Genomic DNA, 16,911 nt, shown 5'->3' with positions numbered 1-16,911 from the left:
GAAGTAAGTAACAAAGTGATACTTACTTTGTGCTACAGTTTTCTCAACTTTAAATTATCAAATTCCATTTGGGAGCTCCCTGGTGGTCTAGTGGATAGGACCCAGTACTTTCACCATTTTGGTCCAGGCTTGATCTTCGGTCTGGGAACTGAGATGCGCCATCAAGTTGCTGCTGCACGCTATGGCAAAAAAAAAGAAAGAAAGAAAGAGAAAAAAAATCCATTTAATTCCCAGAAACAATAAGAAATGTGCAATATCCTTGAATTTGACAAATTAAAAGCATTTTATAAGGTATCATAGAAATTCTGATGGGTAAAATGGAACAGCCTCGCTTAGAGTTAGGGACAATGACTAGACTTTAATCTGTCCCAGGACTCCGATGCCATAACTTAGGAAACATTGCTGAAAAAAATTTAAGTAATTTCCTTTCTTGAGATCTCATTTTACAAGTCAAAAATGCATTCACTCATTAGTAAACTGAGTCAATTTCTATTGCTTTTGGCAGCCTTTTCAATATAAATCAAAGCCCTTGTTTACTTACCCAACAGAGCTGTGTCCAGAGCATCAGGGTAAAAAGCGATATCACTGTCACAAAACACAATCTAGGTCCCTTAATCCAGCCTCTTTTGATCTCAAAAGGTGGTAACATTCAGTGCAGAGCTCACTCATCTGTAAATTGCATCACATTATCTCCGAGTTATTTAAGAAGCAAGCTCTGTTTGGTTTCAGGCATTTTAACCTGCTAAAGGCAAGAAGGGTTTGCCACACAGTTCCAAAGGTCTTCCACTCGCCACAGCCGTCAGAGAAAGCAAAATGATCGAAGCCATCGGGAATCAGTATGTGGTGGCCAGGCCAGTGTATTCTGCAAACGCTTTCGGGGAAGAGCATAAGAAGAAACAGAGACATCATAAGACTTTTCTGGATCATCTCAAACAGTGTTGCAGGTAAGACATTTTTTTAAGGTACGGGCAGTAGGGGTAAATGAAGCACCATTTCTGAACTGTTTAAGCTTCCAAGCTCTCCTTTCTAGCTGTAGCCCACAGTCTCCAGAGTCTTTTTACCTTTGATTTCCAAACCTCTCCCTCTCTGCCAGAGCTGGGAAGTAGTCTCTGCAATGCACACCATCCTTCCACCTCAGAGGACTGACAGATGAGGACAGAGGAGAATTCTCCAACAAACTGTGGTCCAGTGCAAGCTGGGGAGGGCAAATAAGTTCTCTCACGGCTAAAGAGAAGGGACAATTTTCTTAAAAAAAAAACCATTGGTGATGGCTGGGGGAGCAGTGGCTATGGGTAAGGAGGTGAATGGTATTGGGAAGCTAGTGAAATGATCATTTATGATTGGCTTTATCAATGTTCCATCTACAATTAGATCCTGAACTTAAAATTGGATAGTAATTAAGTGACTTGTGGCTTTCAATGTTTCCAGCTGTTCCACACAAAAGGCCAAGAGAATTGCCCTCTCTTCATTCCCCATAGCATCTTGGTTGCCAGCATACCGCATAAAGGAATGGCTACTCAGTGATATTGTTTCTGGAATCAGCACAGGGATGGTGGCTGTGCTGCAAGGTAACTTTTTTTTTTTTTTTGAGATGTAATTCATGAATCACAAAATTCATCCTTTTGATGTGTACAATTCAGTGTTTGGGGGTATAGTCACAAGGTTATGGAACTATCACCATTGTCTACTTCCAAGATATTTTCACTGTAACCACCCCCCAAATCTCTTGCTCATTAGCAATCACTTCCCACCCCAGCCCCCTCACCCCTCCATCCATTCCCCCTAGTAAAAACTTTCTTTCTCAATGGATTTGCCTATCCTGGTCATATTATGCAAACAGAATCATATGTGGTTTACTGTGTCTGGTTTCTTTCACTTAGCAGAATGTTTGCAAGGGTCATCCATAACATATGGGTACTTCGTTCCTTTTCATGGCTGAATAATATTCTAAGGAATTGATAGACTATTTTGTTTGTCCAATCATTGCTTGATGGACCTTTGGATTCTTTCCACCCTGTGGCTATTATGAATAATACTGTTAGGAACACTTGTACACACATTTTTGTGTGAACCTATGTTTCAGTTCTCTTGGGTATATACCTAGAAGTATAATTGCTGTGTCATATAATAACCTATTAGCAATGGTGAGGGTTCACATTTCTCCATATCCTCATGAATGCTTGTTATTGTCTGCCTTTGTTATTTTAGTTATCCTAGCGCGTATGAAATGGCATCTCATGTTGATTTTGATTTGCATCCCCCTAATGACTAATGCTGTTGAGCATTGTTTCATGTGCTTACTGACCATCTGTACATCTTTGGAGAAATGTCTATTTAAATCTTTTGCACATTTTAAAATTAGGTTATGTATCTCTTATTGTTGAGTTGCAAAATTTATTATATATTCTGGATACTAGACCCTTATCCAAGCTATGATCTTCAAATAATTTCTCCCTCTCTGTGGGTTATTTAATTTTTTTTTTTTTTTGAATAGTATCCTTCGAAGCACACATTTTTACATTTTGATGGAGCGCAATGCATCTGTTTTTGATTTGGTTGCTTATGCTATAGGTGTCACTTCTAAGAAACTATTACCTAATCCAAGGTCACAGAAGTTTCCATCCAAGTTTTCCCCCAAGAGTTTTATAGTTTTAGCTCTTACATTTACATTTTTGATACATTCAAGTTAATAATTGTTCAGGTGCCATCTTAAATACTTGAAGAACCTAATGAAAACGTCTGTGCATGAAATAAGGACATTGATGCTTGTATATTCACAGGTCTAGCATTTGCTCTGCTGGTCACCATCCCCCCAGGCTATGGGTTGTATGCAGCCTTTTTCCCAGTCATAATCTACTTTTTCTTGGGCACTTCTAGACACATATCTGTGGGTAAGTGTATTATGAGGCTAATTAATGATCGCATTGCTTTTTCTCTCTGCATGCCATTAGACACATGCCGTTTCAATTCCAAATTGTGCAGAATCCCAGAAAGAAGTCATAGTTTTACCTAAGAATTAGGACTAGGGCTTGGGGAGGCAGGCCTGAGCTCCAGACATCAGTCTTTTCACATGCTCCGTTGCGGTTGAAAGACAATGGTGCCAAGGGGAGGCCGATATTGACTTCAATTCACCTTCTCTTCCTTAGGTCCTTTTCCAGTTCTGAGTATGATGGTGGGAGCAGTAGTGGTGAGATTAACCCCAACAGCCGACACAGTTGATCCAACAGTCTCTAATAGCTCCGTGGGTAATGACTCGGCACTAGATGACCGTAAGGTGATAGTGGCTGCAACAGTCACAATTCTTTCTGGCATCATTCAGGTAAGCACTTGTCATGTGGTCTCCCCTCCCCAATCCACTTGTCCTGACTGGCACATCTCTTTCTGGGTTTCCTCCTTCCTGCCCCCTGCCCTTCCCAACTCTTCCTGTTAGTTTAGATCCCTCCTTCAGTGGCCCCTGGGAAAGAACAAGGGTCACTCATCACAACTGGAAGAGGAGGGGCAGGTCCCACCTTGCGGAGAGGAGTGAGCACGGGTCCAGAGAGAGGGGGAGATGAGACCGGGGAGGCGCCTGCGGTGACAGTGTAAGGCTGCATTCAGGACACTACCTGGGAAGTGATACACTCACTAAACAGGAACATGCAGGGAGAGAGAAAATGGCAACTTAGGAATTGTTATCTTTCTAATTCCTCAGTGACTGTAATCTAATTGGAAGAGATTGGGGGTTAGCACTCTGAATTGTCCATCTCAAAAGTTTAGAGAAGGCGAAAAGGATTATGGAAAGTGTCGACCCTCACGCCCCAGCCACACCCCTGCCACCATTGTTGGTGGGAAAAATGTCACCACTCAAGATGTTGCCTAAGTTTATGGTTAATGATATTATGGCTAAAGCCAATATTTAAAGGGAAAAAAAAAAAAAAAAGGAGTCAATTTGAACCACAGCATAAGTGCTATGTCTTCCTGATCAACAATGGGGTCAGTTTAACAATGAGGTCTGAATGCATTTCTGATCCTAGTGTGTCTGCAAACTCACAGCCGCGGCTGCATTCCAGGGACAGGAGTGGAGAGGCAGGCCAAGTATCTATCCATTCGCTTTACTGCAAAACAGATGTTTGGGGGGAACGAACCATTGTTGCCCTCAGTTAAAACTGAGTACTTCTGATGTCATGAGCGGTAACATTTTTCTTTTTCTTTTTTTTTTTAGGGCCGCACCCACAGCATACGGAGGTTCCCAGGCTAGGGGTCAAATTGGAGCTGTAGCTGCTGGCCTACACCACAGCCACAGCAACGTGGGATCCGAGCGGTGTCTGAGACTTACATCACAGCTCATGGCAATGCCAGATCCTTAACCCACTGCGCAAGGCCAGGGATCAAACCTGCGTCCTTGTGGATGCTAGTCAAATTCAAGGAACGTATTTCTTAACGAAAGTCAAGCAACTCGTTTGAGCAAATGTGAATGGATGGTCAGCTGCGCATGCGACAGCAGCTAGAAAGGGTAACTTAAAATTCCATGGGAATATTTATGAGGGCTGATGCCAGATAAGATTCCACTACAAAAGGTTAATGGGTGGGTCTCCTAAAGATACTGCACCTTCAAAGGTTGGCAAAGAATAAGCCTGTTACTTCTTGGGGGTGTACTAGACTTCTTGGCTAGTTGAACACCAAGGAACATTCCACCGTGGGAGCTGGGGTGGAGGAAGGAAACAGAGGGAGGTACCTTGAATGGAAAGCGTTCCAGGGGACAGCTCCTTCTTGCATCTTCAAGGCACACGAGTGCAGGCTGCATCTCCATATTTTCAACCGTTTTGGTGGCTGATCCTTCAGCTTGCCAAGGTGGGCTCCACATCGCACTAACAAAGGCTCTGCCCTCTCTTTGCAGTTGCTCATGGGGGTCCTGAAGCTCGGCTTCGTGGTGATTTATCTATCCGAGTCCCTGATCAGTGGCTTCACCACAGCTGCTGCTGTGCACGTTTTGGTTTCCCAGCTCAAATTTATGCTGCAGCTGACAGTCCCAGCCCACACTGATCCATTTTCACTCTTCAAAGTAAGTATTCCTGTTGCTTCCAAAAAATGGAAATATGTAAATGTTACTACCCTCTTTCTGGGGAACTTTCCTTTGGGGCCTTTGCTGGGGGCTTACCTACAACTTGGAAGAAGTTAATAAGCTGTGAAATTTATTCCCATGGAGAAAAAGTTAGTGGCAAAGAGGACAGTGCTGAAAATCTACCACAACTATGAACAAAAAGAAATTGGTGGCTCAGTGGGTTAAGGATCTGGCATTGTCACTACTGTGGCACAAGCTTGATCCCTGGCCCAGGAAACTTCCACAAGCCATGGGTGTGGCCAAAAAACAAAATAAAATAAAATAGAATAAAATAAGGAATCCCAAGCGAAAAGGATTGAAATTATTTTTAAAAATTATGAACTGTGCACAGTTAGCTAGGAAATTATTTTCCAAAAGTGGTAGAGCCAGTGAAGAAATACTCGGGGTCTGAACCTTAAAAAAAAAGCCAGAAATTAAGGAGATACATGCTAAGAAAAACTATCGGAGAGCAGTCAAAGATTATTCCCTGGACGGAGCAATAGCGTTGATTGTGAAATAAGAAATGATGGCAACAGGACTTAAAAGCAGAAGCAACCAGTTATGGAAATGTGAAAAGCATCCAAAAAAATTCAATACTAGCCAAAGAGAATCCCCAAACCAGTGCTGGGAACATACTATGCTAATGTGACCTTCTCATCTTCGTCCTATTCTCTGCAACTCCTCATTCATGGTTGACACGAGCAGAACAGGGAATGGCCACCAATCTGTCAGTCCTTTTGCTTTTATGTTACTTTTATCTATTTGGAATTAATGAACGATTGTATCCTAATTATACATTAGCACTTGTTAATTTTTTTTTATTTTTATACTTTTAGGTACTAATTTCCGTTTTCTCACAAATTGAGAAGACTAATATCGCAGACCTGGTGACATCCTTGGTTATCCTATTTGTTGTATTTGTGGTTAAAGAAATAAATCAGCGCTACAAAGCCAAACTTCCAGTGCCCATCCCAATTGAACTCATCATGGTAACTGATCATCTTAAGACTTCCTCTCATAATTCATTAGTCTTGTGTTTTTATGTCAAAAGCCCTTTGCCCTCTGTAGAACTGGAGGTTTCAGTGGGACAGGCACCCTCTCTGCAGTTTCTGGGTATAATATTTATAAACAATATTAAATTCTCTCCATTCGGAATTGAATAACTTGCTTTGATGATGTGGGCTTATCCTTTTCCATGTATGACAAGGACGGTGCAGAGAGCAGACCTCTGTGAAACACAGCGATAGACCCTTGGAATGCAGTTGTGGTTCTCAGCTTTGGTGGCGCATTACAGTTGCCTCGGGACTTTGCAAAAAGTAGCCAAGCCTGAGCTTGAGATTCTTATCTGATAGGCCAAGGGGTGGATTTGATAATTTTTTTTTTTTTTTTTTTTTAAAGCAAGACTCTTAGTTACATCTCTCATTTCTAACTCGGGCAATTTGCAACTTTGCAGACTGTGATCGCGACAGGTGTGTCCTATGGCTTTGACTTCAAAAACAGGTTTAAAGTGGCTGTGATTGGGGAGATGAAAAGTGGGTAAGTGTGTCTCTTATGACAGCCTCTCTAAGCGCTAATTACAGGGTAAACAGTGGTGAGGGAAGATTCCATGCTGAAATGCATTAACCCATCTCAGAGGCCTCCCTGCATCTGGCATTGGAGATGCATTTGGGAAAGCTAACTATGCTTCTAGGAAGATGCCACAGAGGACATAGAGCCTGCAGTTCTCAAGAGCTGAAAGCATGTCTGTGTGGAAGAATTCAGAAACCAGAGAAGAGACGCACATGCAGCTAAAAGTGAGATAGTGAAAGTAGAAAAATAGGCAAATTAAACTTGCTCCCCCTCGGAAAAAAAAAGAAAAAGAAAAACAAGTGAAACCAGATTTCCTTGACCATAAATTACTATAAACAATATGTAGTGTTTTGTTTGAGGTTACTGGGGCCAAGTTCAAAGGAGACACTGAAAGCATACCTGCCACACGCTGCTTGAGCATTCCAGATGGGCACACTCTGTCCTTTCGGCTCAAGTTCAAAACAAGCTCAGAACAACTCTTACTGCTGCAAAAGGATAGGAGGTCTAGGTTGTACAAGGAATTTGAAAACATCTTCCAATAAATTGCATTTATTGGATTGATGCGGGAGATCCAGTTTTGCGTTCTTTCCTCTCCTTGCCCTCTGGCCATAGCATCAGTTTCTTCCAACTTGCTTACCAAGGAAAAGTTGTATTCCTGTTAAACACACACACACACAAGAAAACCTTCCAAACAAACCAAAAATCCCAACCCTCACTTCCTCCCATGCTTAGGAGTATTTGAGAATTATTCCAGGAATTAGCATTTACATGCATTGCAGTGTTGACTTAAAAACAGCTAAATTCTATTAAAGGTAAATTTGTATTTTTTAAGCAAAAAATAGTCTTATCACCAGATATTCATGTTTCATACTTGTGATATTTGGATCACAAAGAATACTTTAATTAATTAATTTTGCTTTTTAGGGTCACACTCATGGCATATGGAAGTTCTCAGGCTAGGGGTCAAATTGGAGCTGTAGCCGCCAGCCTACACCACAGCCACAGCAACGCCAGATCCAAGCCGTGTCTCCAGACCTACACCATAGCTCACTTCAACACTGGATCCTTAACCCACTGAGCGAGGCCAAGGATCGAACCAGAGTCCTCATGGATCCTAGTTGGGTTTGTTACCACTGAGCCATGATGGGAACTCCAGAACACTTTTTTTTTGCTTTTTAGGGCCACATCTGCAGCATATGGAGGTTCCCAGGCTAGGAGTCAAATCAGAGCTATAGCTGCTGGCCTGCACTGCAGCCACAGCCACACAGGATCTGAGCCCCATCTGTGACCTACACCACACCTCACAGCAATACCCAGATCCTTAACCCACTGAGCGAAGCCAGCGGTGGAACCCACAACCTCATGGTTACTCGTCGGAATCTTTTTGGCTGCGCCACAGCAGGAACTCCCAGAACACTTTTAATTTAAATGGTAGAAATTAAGCTAACGCTGAAAGACTATTCCTATAATCACTCTGCAACTTTCAAGTGATTACACTTTAGACGTCTTGGGAGACACAAACTAGACAGATAGATGGATGATAGGAAGAAAGAAAGAAAATTAGAGGCTCTTGGCAGAAGGGATTTGGAAATAAAAGATAAACTTAAGATCAGTGAATTATAATCTTAGAGACATTGCTTAGTAAATATATTTAAAATGTCAATGGACTTCTCCCCATGGTGTGTGTAGGTGGGGAAGGGGGGTAACTCACATTTATAGGTCATTACACTCTCCAGAGAGGCTGTGTAGCCCAGTAAGCAAACTCATGCTTTCTAGAGACAGAGTGTCTGGGATTTACTTCAGACTCGCTTCCTGATCTTGGGCAAATAATTAAACTCTGTGCCTTAATGTCTTCTGCTGTTAAAATGGGGCTAAAAATAGCAGTTATTACATAGGATTCTTATAAGGATTAAGTGAGTTAATATGTGTGATGTCCTGACGTGCCAGGCCTACTGTAATTGTCCAAACTGCATCACTGATATTCCTACTTTAGCACCTAAATTAGATAACTAGGCGTTTTCATGCTTTTTACACTCCCATTTTTTTCTGGGTGATGAGCAAGTGGGCATTTTAAATTTCTGATGATTGCACATAGAAAAGAACTGGAAGATAATGACTGCTCATTATTACTGATGTGCTGTCAACGAGTATGACACCCTGGAAGTGATTTTGTGAAGTCACACACACCGCATGCAAATAACTTGGCAGAAAGAAAGTGATCATCGAAATAGTAAAAGAAACACAAAGGATATATTCAGATGCCAGAGGGACCCTGTAATAGTAGCTAACAGGCACATTGTACTTTACAGAGTGTGAATAGTATTCACATTCCTTATTTTATTCGACCCTCTCACAAAAATTATGAAGAAAAGAGAATGGTGGCGTTCCCTTGTGGCACAGCGGTTAAGGATCCAGCACTGTCATGCAGTGGTTCAGGATGCTGCTCTGTGGCATGGGTTCAGATCTGGCACCAGGAACTTCCACATTCTGCAGGTGTGGCAAAATAAATAAATAAATGAAAGCAAGAAAGCAAGGAAGGAAGGAAGGGAAGGAGGGAGGGAGGAAGGAAGGAAAGAAAGAAGGAAGGAGAACAAGTGTTATTATAACCACTTTACAAATGAGGAAACTGGCTCTGGGAGGGTAAGTAGCAGAGCCAGGAGATGAACAAATTTTCAGACTGTAAATCTGCATTGTACTACTCTGTCTTTGGTGTTTCGAGGCAAGAATGAAAGAATAATAACAGGCTTCTGGTTATTTGGGTATACAATGCAAATTGTAATTATATCACTGATTTTAGATTGTCATATATATGTATAATGTTCCAAGCTCACTTTCTTATATATGAAAGCTGCAGGATATGAAATAATAGTACTCCTTCTAAATGAAAACTGAAAACTTATCAACATAAATATTTACGAAATACGAACAGCAATTTAAAAAGAGTTGAGTGGACCCAATTAACCCACTTCCTGTTTTAGATCAGAAACAGATGTTTATAAGAGCTGAGCATTTTAGTAAAGTGATGTTGAGTGTAAGATATTTGTACTTTTATAATACAATGGTAAATATTTCCCTGCTCTAAATTCGCGAGAGGTAATCACAGAAGTATCCTCTGTGACTTGGGTGTATCCTTCACACCATATCATTTTATGTGGAAACCCGCTCTCCATCAGGGCCACGGTTGGCTCTAGCAGTTCTGTGGACAGCAGGGCAGAGTCCAATGCCCATCTGTTTGCAAAGGGTTTTCCATGAAAGATTACTGTTATCAAGACAGGGGAGGGAGTTCCTGTTGTGGCTCAGTGGGAGACGAATCTAACTAGCATCCATGAGGACACGGGTTCAATCCCTGTCCTCATTCAGTGGGTTAAGGATCTGGGGTTGCTGTGAGCTGTGGTGTAGGTTGCAGATGAGGCTCAGATCTGGTGTGGCTGCGGCTGTAGCATAGGCCAGTGGCTACAGCTCCTATTTGACCCCTAGCCTGGGAATCTCCATATGCCGCAGGTGCGGCCCTGAAAAAAAAAGACAAAAAAAAAAAGAGAGAGGGGAGAACTTGCTTTCCTTGTCTCAGAATTGCTTTTGCTCAGACTCTTCATCCATGGATAACTATTAGAGACACGGTGGGTGAAGTTTTGCAACCCAATGTAACAATACAAGTGGGAGCTGAGACATCTTTCCCAAAGCTTATGTCGCTTGTACACTAGAATGTGGCTATACTGACAAAATCATATCAGTTTATCACTATCACTGGGCTGGGTTTATAGTCTTATATCAAATTCAGGCAGCATTGCTCTTCAACCATAAGATAACAGATTCCAAGGTTTTTCAGTGGTGCTAAATGCTTACTAGTCGTACTCCAAAGTGAGGCACAACTCTGCCTAGATTGCATTCATTCATTCGTTGATTTGCCTGACAATTATTGACCACCCGATACATGCATTAAGCATGTTTGGTTCTGGTCATAAAAGATCAAACCAGTTGCAGCGCCTGCTCTGGGTCTGGGTGGGGAGTCAGAGGGAAGGAAGAATGGGAACAGGAGGCATCAAGAACTAGGAAGCACAGATGGAGTTCCCATTGTGGCTCAGCAGTAACTTACCCGACTAGTACCCATGATGACTGGGATTCAACCCCTGGCCTCCCTCAGGGTTAAGGATCTGGTGTTGCCATGAGCTGCGGTGTAGGTCACAGATGCGGCTCAGATCTGGCCTTGCTGTGGCTGTGGTGTAAGTCAGCAGGTACAGCTATGATTTGACTCCTGGCCTGGGAACCTCCATATGCCATGGGTGTGGCTTTAAAAAAAAAAAAAAAAAAAAGACAAACACAAAAAAACTAGAAACAGAGACTCTCACCTAACCCTGACCTTGGGTGTGAGAAAAGACTTTCTGGAGGGATGGATGGGGATGGGGGAATGGTTCAGGCAGAGGGAACAGCACATTAGAAGCTTTTGAGGCGAGAGATGATGGGTGATGAGAAACAAACAAAAAGCACCTGGATAGCTAGAGCATAAATTCTGGGACATGGGAACAACCAAGCAAGATGTGGGGGAGAGGGTACTGGGGGCCTGCTAAGGAATTTGGACTTTTGCTGAGAACAAAGGATGCCCCCCGCAAAGGTTTAAAAGCAGGTTGGCGACACTCTTGACTTGCTTAATTCCAATTTCAGGTTTCAGGCCCCCATCACCCCTGACGCACAGACTTTACAAGACACCATAGGAGACTGCTTTGGAATTGCTGTTGTTGGCTTTGCTGTGGCCTTTTCTGTGGCCAGCGTCTATTCTCTCAAATACGATTATCCGATTGATGGCAATCAGGTCAGTATACAAGCGATGCCAGATCTAATCCCGCAACTTCAAATGATCCTTTGCATACATGATGCATCAATGGTGCCACAACTAAGAAAGATTCCTCCTTCTTCTCCCATCAGGAGTTAGTAGCCTTGGGAGTGGGTAACATATTCGGCGGGTCGTTCAGAGGATTTGCAGCGAGTACCGCCCTCTCCAGATCGGGGGTCCAGGAGAGTACGGGAGGCAAAACTCAGGTACCGCAGGACCTTGGCTGTGAGGTGCATCCTAGCAGGAGCCGCTGGGGATTCGGAGCCCGGGGGCAAAGCTGAGTGTGTGATGAGCATGTTTTTCCTCTTCACAGATTGCTGGCCTTATCTCTGCTATCATCGTGCTGATTGTCATCTTAGCCATTGGATTTCTTTTGGAGCCTCTGCAAAAGGTAGCACTCCTCTCTCTTGTGCTGATGTCTCTCTCCTTCAGGTGATGAATCAAGGAAACTGGTTCTTAAACTCTGGGAGCACAAACTGAACTAGGGAAAGTGGTGTATCTACCAAGGGCCAAGTACCCTTCTTAGCCAATAGTCTATGAACCAAAAATATTGCTTTTTCTCCTGGCAGTGTTTTGTGAATGTCAGGAATGCAGGTACCCAACTACCTTATCAACTCTGCTCTTCAAACTCTTGTGTTTAGAGCCCCAGATATAATTCATGTTTAGATAGGAGGGTACCCTGGCACTGCAGCTTCTATGTGGATTGACTGAAGGAAGATTTTCTTTCTTTTTTTTTTTTAATTTTTTAATTTTCCCACTGTACAGAAAGGGGGTCAGGTTATCCTTACATGTATACATTATAATTGCATTTTTTCCCCCACCCTTTGTTCTGTTGCAACATGAGTATCTAGACAATGTTCTCAATGCTATTCAGCAGGATCTCCTTGTAAATCTATTCTAAGTTGTGTCTGATAAGCCCAAGCTCCCGATCCCTCCCACTCCCTCCCCCTCCCATCAGGCAGCCACAAGTCTTTTCTCCAAGTCCATGATTTTCTTTTCTGAGGAGATGTTCATTTGTGCTGGCTATTAGATTCCAGTTATAAGTGATATCATATGGTATTTGTCTTTGTCTTTCTGGCTCATTTTACTCAGTATGAGATTCTCTAGTTCCATCCATGTTTCTGCAAATGGCATTATGTCATTCTTTTTTTATGGCTGAGTAGTATTCCATTGGAAGATTTTCTTAAAGGTTGAGGTCATCAGGGTCTCTACTGAATTCAGAGAATTGTGCCACCAGCCACACCACCTGTTCTTAGGAATATGCCCTGCAGCTCCCAAGGTATGGTTTGACTCCAGGACCAAAGCTGTCAGGTTGCTGGATGGGAGCCAACAGCCAGACCCTCACCTTGCACCTTTACTCTCACGCTCCTCTGTTCATCTCTCCTGAACTGTCAGTTTTGGGGGTTTAGTTCAATGCTCTGTCCACTGCTGCAAGACCCAGATACAAAAATAACAGTGGATCCTAGGAAACACAGGCTCTTGAGGGAAGCAGATGATAGCCAACACACTGTTCTTTGTGGTGTTATTGGGACTTTGAAGTAGGACATGGGGCACTGGCTCTCGTTCTGGAGACGTACTTTTTTTTTTTGTCATTTCTTGGGCCGCTCCTGTGGCATATGGAGGTTCCCAGGCTAGGGGTCAAATTGGAGCTGTAGCTGCCAGCCTACACCACAGCCACAGCAACGCCAGATCCTTAACCCACTGAGTGACACCGGGGATCAAACCTGTGTCCTCATAGATGCTAGGCAGATTTGTTTCCACTGAGCCACGATGGGAACCCTGGGAACTCCTATTCTTCTGTTTCTTTGGTGGTGACTTCTTGACTCCTATCCTGTCATTCCTTTGAAAATCAGTTAGTTTAGCATATGAAAAATACATAATTTTAGCCAACAGTACTGTGTACTGCTTGAAGATATATTTGGCCAGATTTGGGATGACCACACTGGGACTTTAGAAATCTGGGACAAATTCCTGTTCCAGCTACCAACCAACAAGGAAAAAGGCCCAGATAACAACCAGCAGACTTTGGTGGACTATGTCCTATCTCTATGTCCTTTGCAGTCAGAGGTATAATAGAATGTTTGTGGAATAACAACAACAACAATAATAATATTCATGATAAAAGCTATCATTTACTGAGTGTTTATCACGGACCACACCCTGGGCTAAATACTTCACTTGCATTATTTCATTTAATTTTTGCAACAACTCTTTGAGATGGGTCCTATTTCCCTCCCTATTTTATAAATGGAGAACTTGAAGTTCCGATAGGTTAAGTAATTTGCCCCAAACACACAGACAATAAGTAACAAAGCCAGGATTAGAAGTAGGTCTCCAGGAGTTCCCGTTGTGGTGCAGTGGAAACGAATCTGACTAGTAACCATAAGGCTACAGGTTCGATCCCTGAGCTCGCTCAGTGGGCTAAGGATCTGGCGTTGCTGTGAGCTATGGTATAGTTTGCAGGTGTGGCTTAGATCCTGTGTTACTGTGGCTGTGCCTTAGGCTGACAGCTGTAGCTCCAATTCGACCCCTAGCCTGGGAACCGCTGCACCATAAAGGGAACTCCCAGATTGTTTTGCTTTTTAATTTAAAAAAAGTTTTAATTGAAGTTCAATTAATTTACAATGCTGTATTAGTATCAGGTGTGCAGCAACGTGATTCAGTTATAATTTATTCTTTTTCAGATTATTTTCCATTACAGGTTATTACAAGACATTGAGTATAGTTCCCTGTGCTATCCAGTAGGTCCTTGTTGGTTACCTATTTTCAAATTGTTTTCCCATGGAATACTGACCAAATGGGAAAGAATACCTAATGAAAGGAAAAAATGTTAGGTCCCTTCTGCCGGTGGCCCTTGACCTGTTTTATACTAAGAGTCCTATGAACTCCTCACTCAGCTAACATGGGGCAACATCTTATACAACCACACTACAATATTAATACCAGTATATTGGAGTTCCCATCATGGCTCAGCAGTTAACAAACCTGACTAGGATCCATGAGGATGCCGGTCTGATCCCTGGCCTTGCTCAGTGGGTTAAGGATCTGGCGTTGCTGTGAGCTGGGGAGTAGGTCACAGACATGGCTTGGATCCCGTGTTGCTGTGGCTCTGGCATAAGCTGGCGGCTACAGTTACGATTCGATCCCCAGCCTGGGTCCATATGCCAAGGGTGTGTCCCTAAAAAGACCAAAAAAAAAAAAAAAACTCCTCAAAATAAGGATATTTTCTATTGTCACTTTTTTTTTTCAGTCTTTTTGCCTCTTCTAGGGCCGCTCCCACGGCATATGGAGGTTCCCAGGCTAGGGGTCTAATTGGAGCTGCAGCTTCCAGCCTATACCAGAGCCACAGCAACTTGGGATCCAAGCCGCGTCTGCGACCTACACCACAGCTCATGGCAACGCTGGATCCTTAACCCACTGGGCAAAGCCAGGGGTCGAACCCATAACCTCAGGGTTCCTAGTTGGATTCGTTAATCACTGAGCCACAACGGGAACTTCCTATTGTCACTTCTGTTCAACATCACCTGAAGGGCCTATCAAGTCCAATAAAATAAGACAAAAAAAGGAAAAGTACTTGACATCAATACAGTACTGTTGACTAGATTACAGACTTTATTCAGTTTCTACCAGTTTTTAACTGCATTTTTAAAATGCTTTTGTGTGCAATTTGCTTTTTAAAGTCACTTAAGACCATATTTAATCTTCTAAACCCTAACCCCCCTTCTCACAGTGAGTAAAATGAACTGGTTAGACATTAAATTATAAACATAACTGGTGAAAATTTTAAAATGTCTAGATCAGTTAAACTCTCTTCGAGACAGGAAAATAAAACTGGTTTTTCTTTGTAACTGTCTTTTACGTTGTGAAAGTAGTTAGTATACAGATTCCATAGTCCATTCATAATGGAACAGCTTGAACTAGGGGCAGGGGTTGGGGGCCTATTCCTACCAATGTGTTTAAACTGAAGGAAGAAAGCACATACTTGGCTATTCAGCATCTTTCACCTTAATGACCGTAATTTCTGCAAGACAAAGATCTCATTTGACATGGGAAGAAACAAAGGCTGGAGTGTTGCTGGGGCAGAGTTGAGTTTGACCACCTAGATGGCTTTTTGTGATTCTGCTGTTCAGTGGTATCAACATGGGGCTCCTTAAAAGATGCTGTGTTACCAGGGAGTTCCTGTCGTGGCTCAGTAGTTAACGAATCCAACTAGGTGCCATGAAGTTGCATGCAGGTGTGATCTCTGGCCTTGCTCGGTGGGTTAAGGATCTGGTGTTGCCATGAACTGTGTGGTGTAGGTCACAGACGCGGCTCAGATCCCAAGCTGCTGTGGCTCTGGCATAGGCCGGCAGCTGCAGCTCCGATTGGACCCCTGGCCTGAGAACCTCCACATGCCGTGGGAGTGGCTCAAGAAACAGCAAAAAAAAAAAAAAAATACTGTGTTACCACCTCTTCCCCTCATGCCCTCAGTAGTGATGAAGCCCCTCCTGCATGCATTTACCATGGTAGGTTCTGGGGACCTAGCAGGGAACAAGGCGGGTAAGGTTCATGCTGTCCCAGAGAGTCTGCCTCATCTTAAACCTCTCCGTGATCTTTGGCCTCCTCTTGCTAAATGGCATGATTGCTGATCATCATCAAATGTTTGAATTCTACTTCTAAGACCCTCAAGCTCCTCAAGCTTCTTCTTCTTCTTCTTTTTTTTTTTAAGACAAAGAACAACTCCCTCTTTCCCCACCTACAGTAAATAGACACACACTAGACTATCTCTGGGAAGAACTGCTTTCAGTCACAGGTCTTCAGATCTGCCATTCTCTGTCCCAGGGTACAGGCAAGTTAAGTGCTATCAGATCATCTATGGCATGTCCCTGTCACTGTGGTGGGGACAAAAATCATACCTGAAAACAGGTCAGAGTCCCAGGCCTGGTGTGTCTTGTCTGACATCGCACACCGGAAAAGGGTGTGGCCTTTGATGGGCTCTGAGGCCCTTTAAGGAGCTCCCTTATCTACAACCTTCACCTTTGCTTCTATATAGTTTATTTGATTATCTCAAAGTACATCTGCTCTTTTTTATGTTTTTCACAGTCTGTCCTGGCAGCTTTAGCACTTGGAAACTTGAAAGGAATGCTGATGCAGTTCACTGAAATACGAAGACTATGGCGAAAGGATAAGTATGATTGTGTAAGTAGAGGCAATGGTATTTGCAAGAGCGAAATTGGAACAGCGTTTTAATGCGGAGGTAAAAATGCATATTTCTATTGTAAACTCGGTGAAATTTCGTTTCTGTCTATCTGTTCCAATAACCTGAGTGTGTTTTCTTTGCTGTCTTTAAACCCAATGCTCTAATGATCGTTCTCTGGGATTTTAGGTCGAAGGATGAGCTACTTACAAGGAGAAAGTGGTCCAGGAAACCCTAGTTGAGAACGTCTTTAGATCT

At 42.9% G+C, this 16,911-nt stretch overlaps 1 protein-coding gene across 1 annotated transcript in view; it reads left to right on the top strand.

Moving 5' to 3' along the window:
- The first annotated feature begins 768 nt into the window (after window positions 1–768).
- Window positions 769–16,911, top strand: part of SLC26A3 (solute carrier family 26 member 3) — a 29,740-nt gene continuing 13,597 nt past the window's right edge. Inside the window, exons 1-11 of the mRNA XM_047754043.1 lie at window positions 769–944; window positions 1,429–1,568; window positions 2,781–2,891; window positions 3,147–3,319; window positions 4,877–5,041; window positions 5,917–6,069; window positions 6,534–6,616; window positions 11,309–11,456; window positions 11,570–11,683; window positions 11,791–11,868; window positions 16,560–16,655. Of these exons, the coding sequence (XP_047609999.1) occupies window positions 814–944; window positions 1,429–1,568; window positions 2,781–2,891; window positions 3,147–3,319; window positions 4,877–5,041; window positions 5,917–6,069; window positions 6,534–6,616; window positions 11,309–11,456; window positions 11,570–11,683; window positions 11,791–11,868; window positions 16,560–16,655 (1,392 nt within the window). The 5' untranslated portion in view covers window positions 769–813. The remainder of the gene's footprint in view (window positions 945–1,428; window positions 1,569–2,780; window positions 2,892–3,146; window positions 3,320–4,876; window positions 5,042–5,916; window positions 6,070–6,533; window positions 6,617–11,308; window positions 11,457–11,569; window positions 11,684–11,790; window positions 11,869–16,559; window positions 16,656–16,911) is intronic.

This window comes from Phacochoerus africanus, chromosome 11 (assembly GCF_016906955.1).
Source record: "Phacochoerus africanus isolate WHEZ1 chromosome 11, ROS_Pafr_v1, whole genome shotgun sequence".
Classification (NCBI taxonomy): Eukaryota; Metazoa; Chordata; class Mammalia; order Artiodactyla; family Suidae; genus Phacochoerus; species Phacochoerus africanus.
The sequence above is the reverse complement of the archived record's forward strand: the minus strand, read 5'-3'. Positions and strand labels throughout refer to the sequence as shown.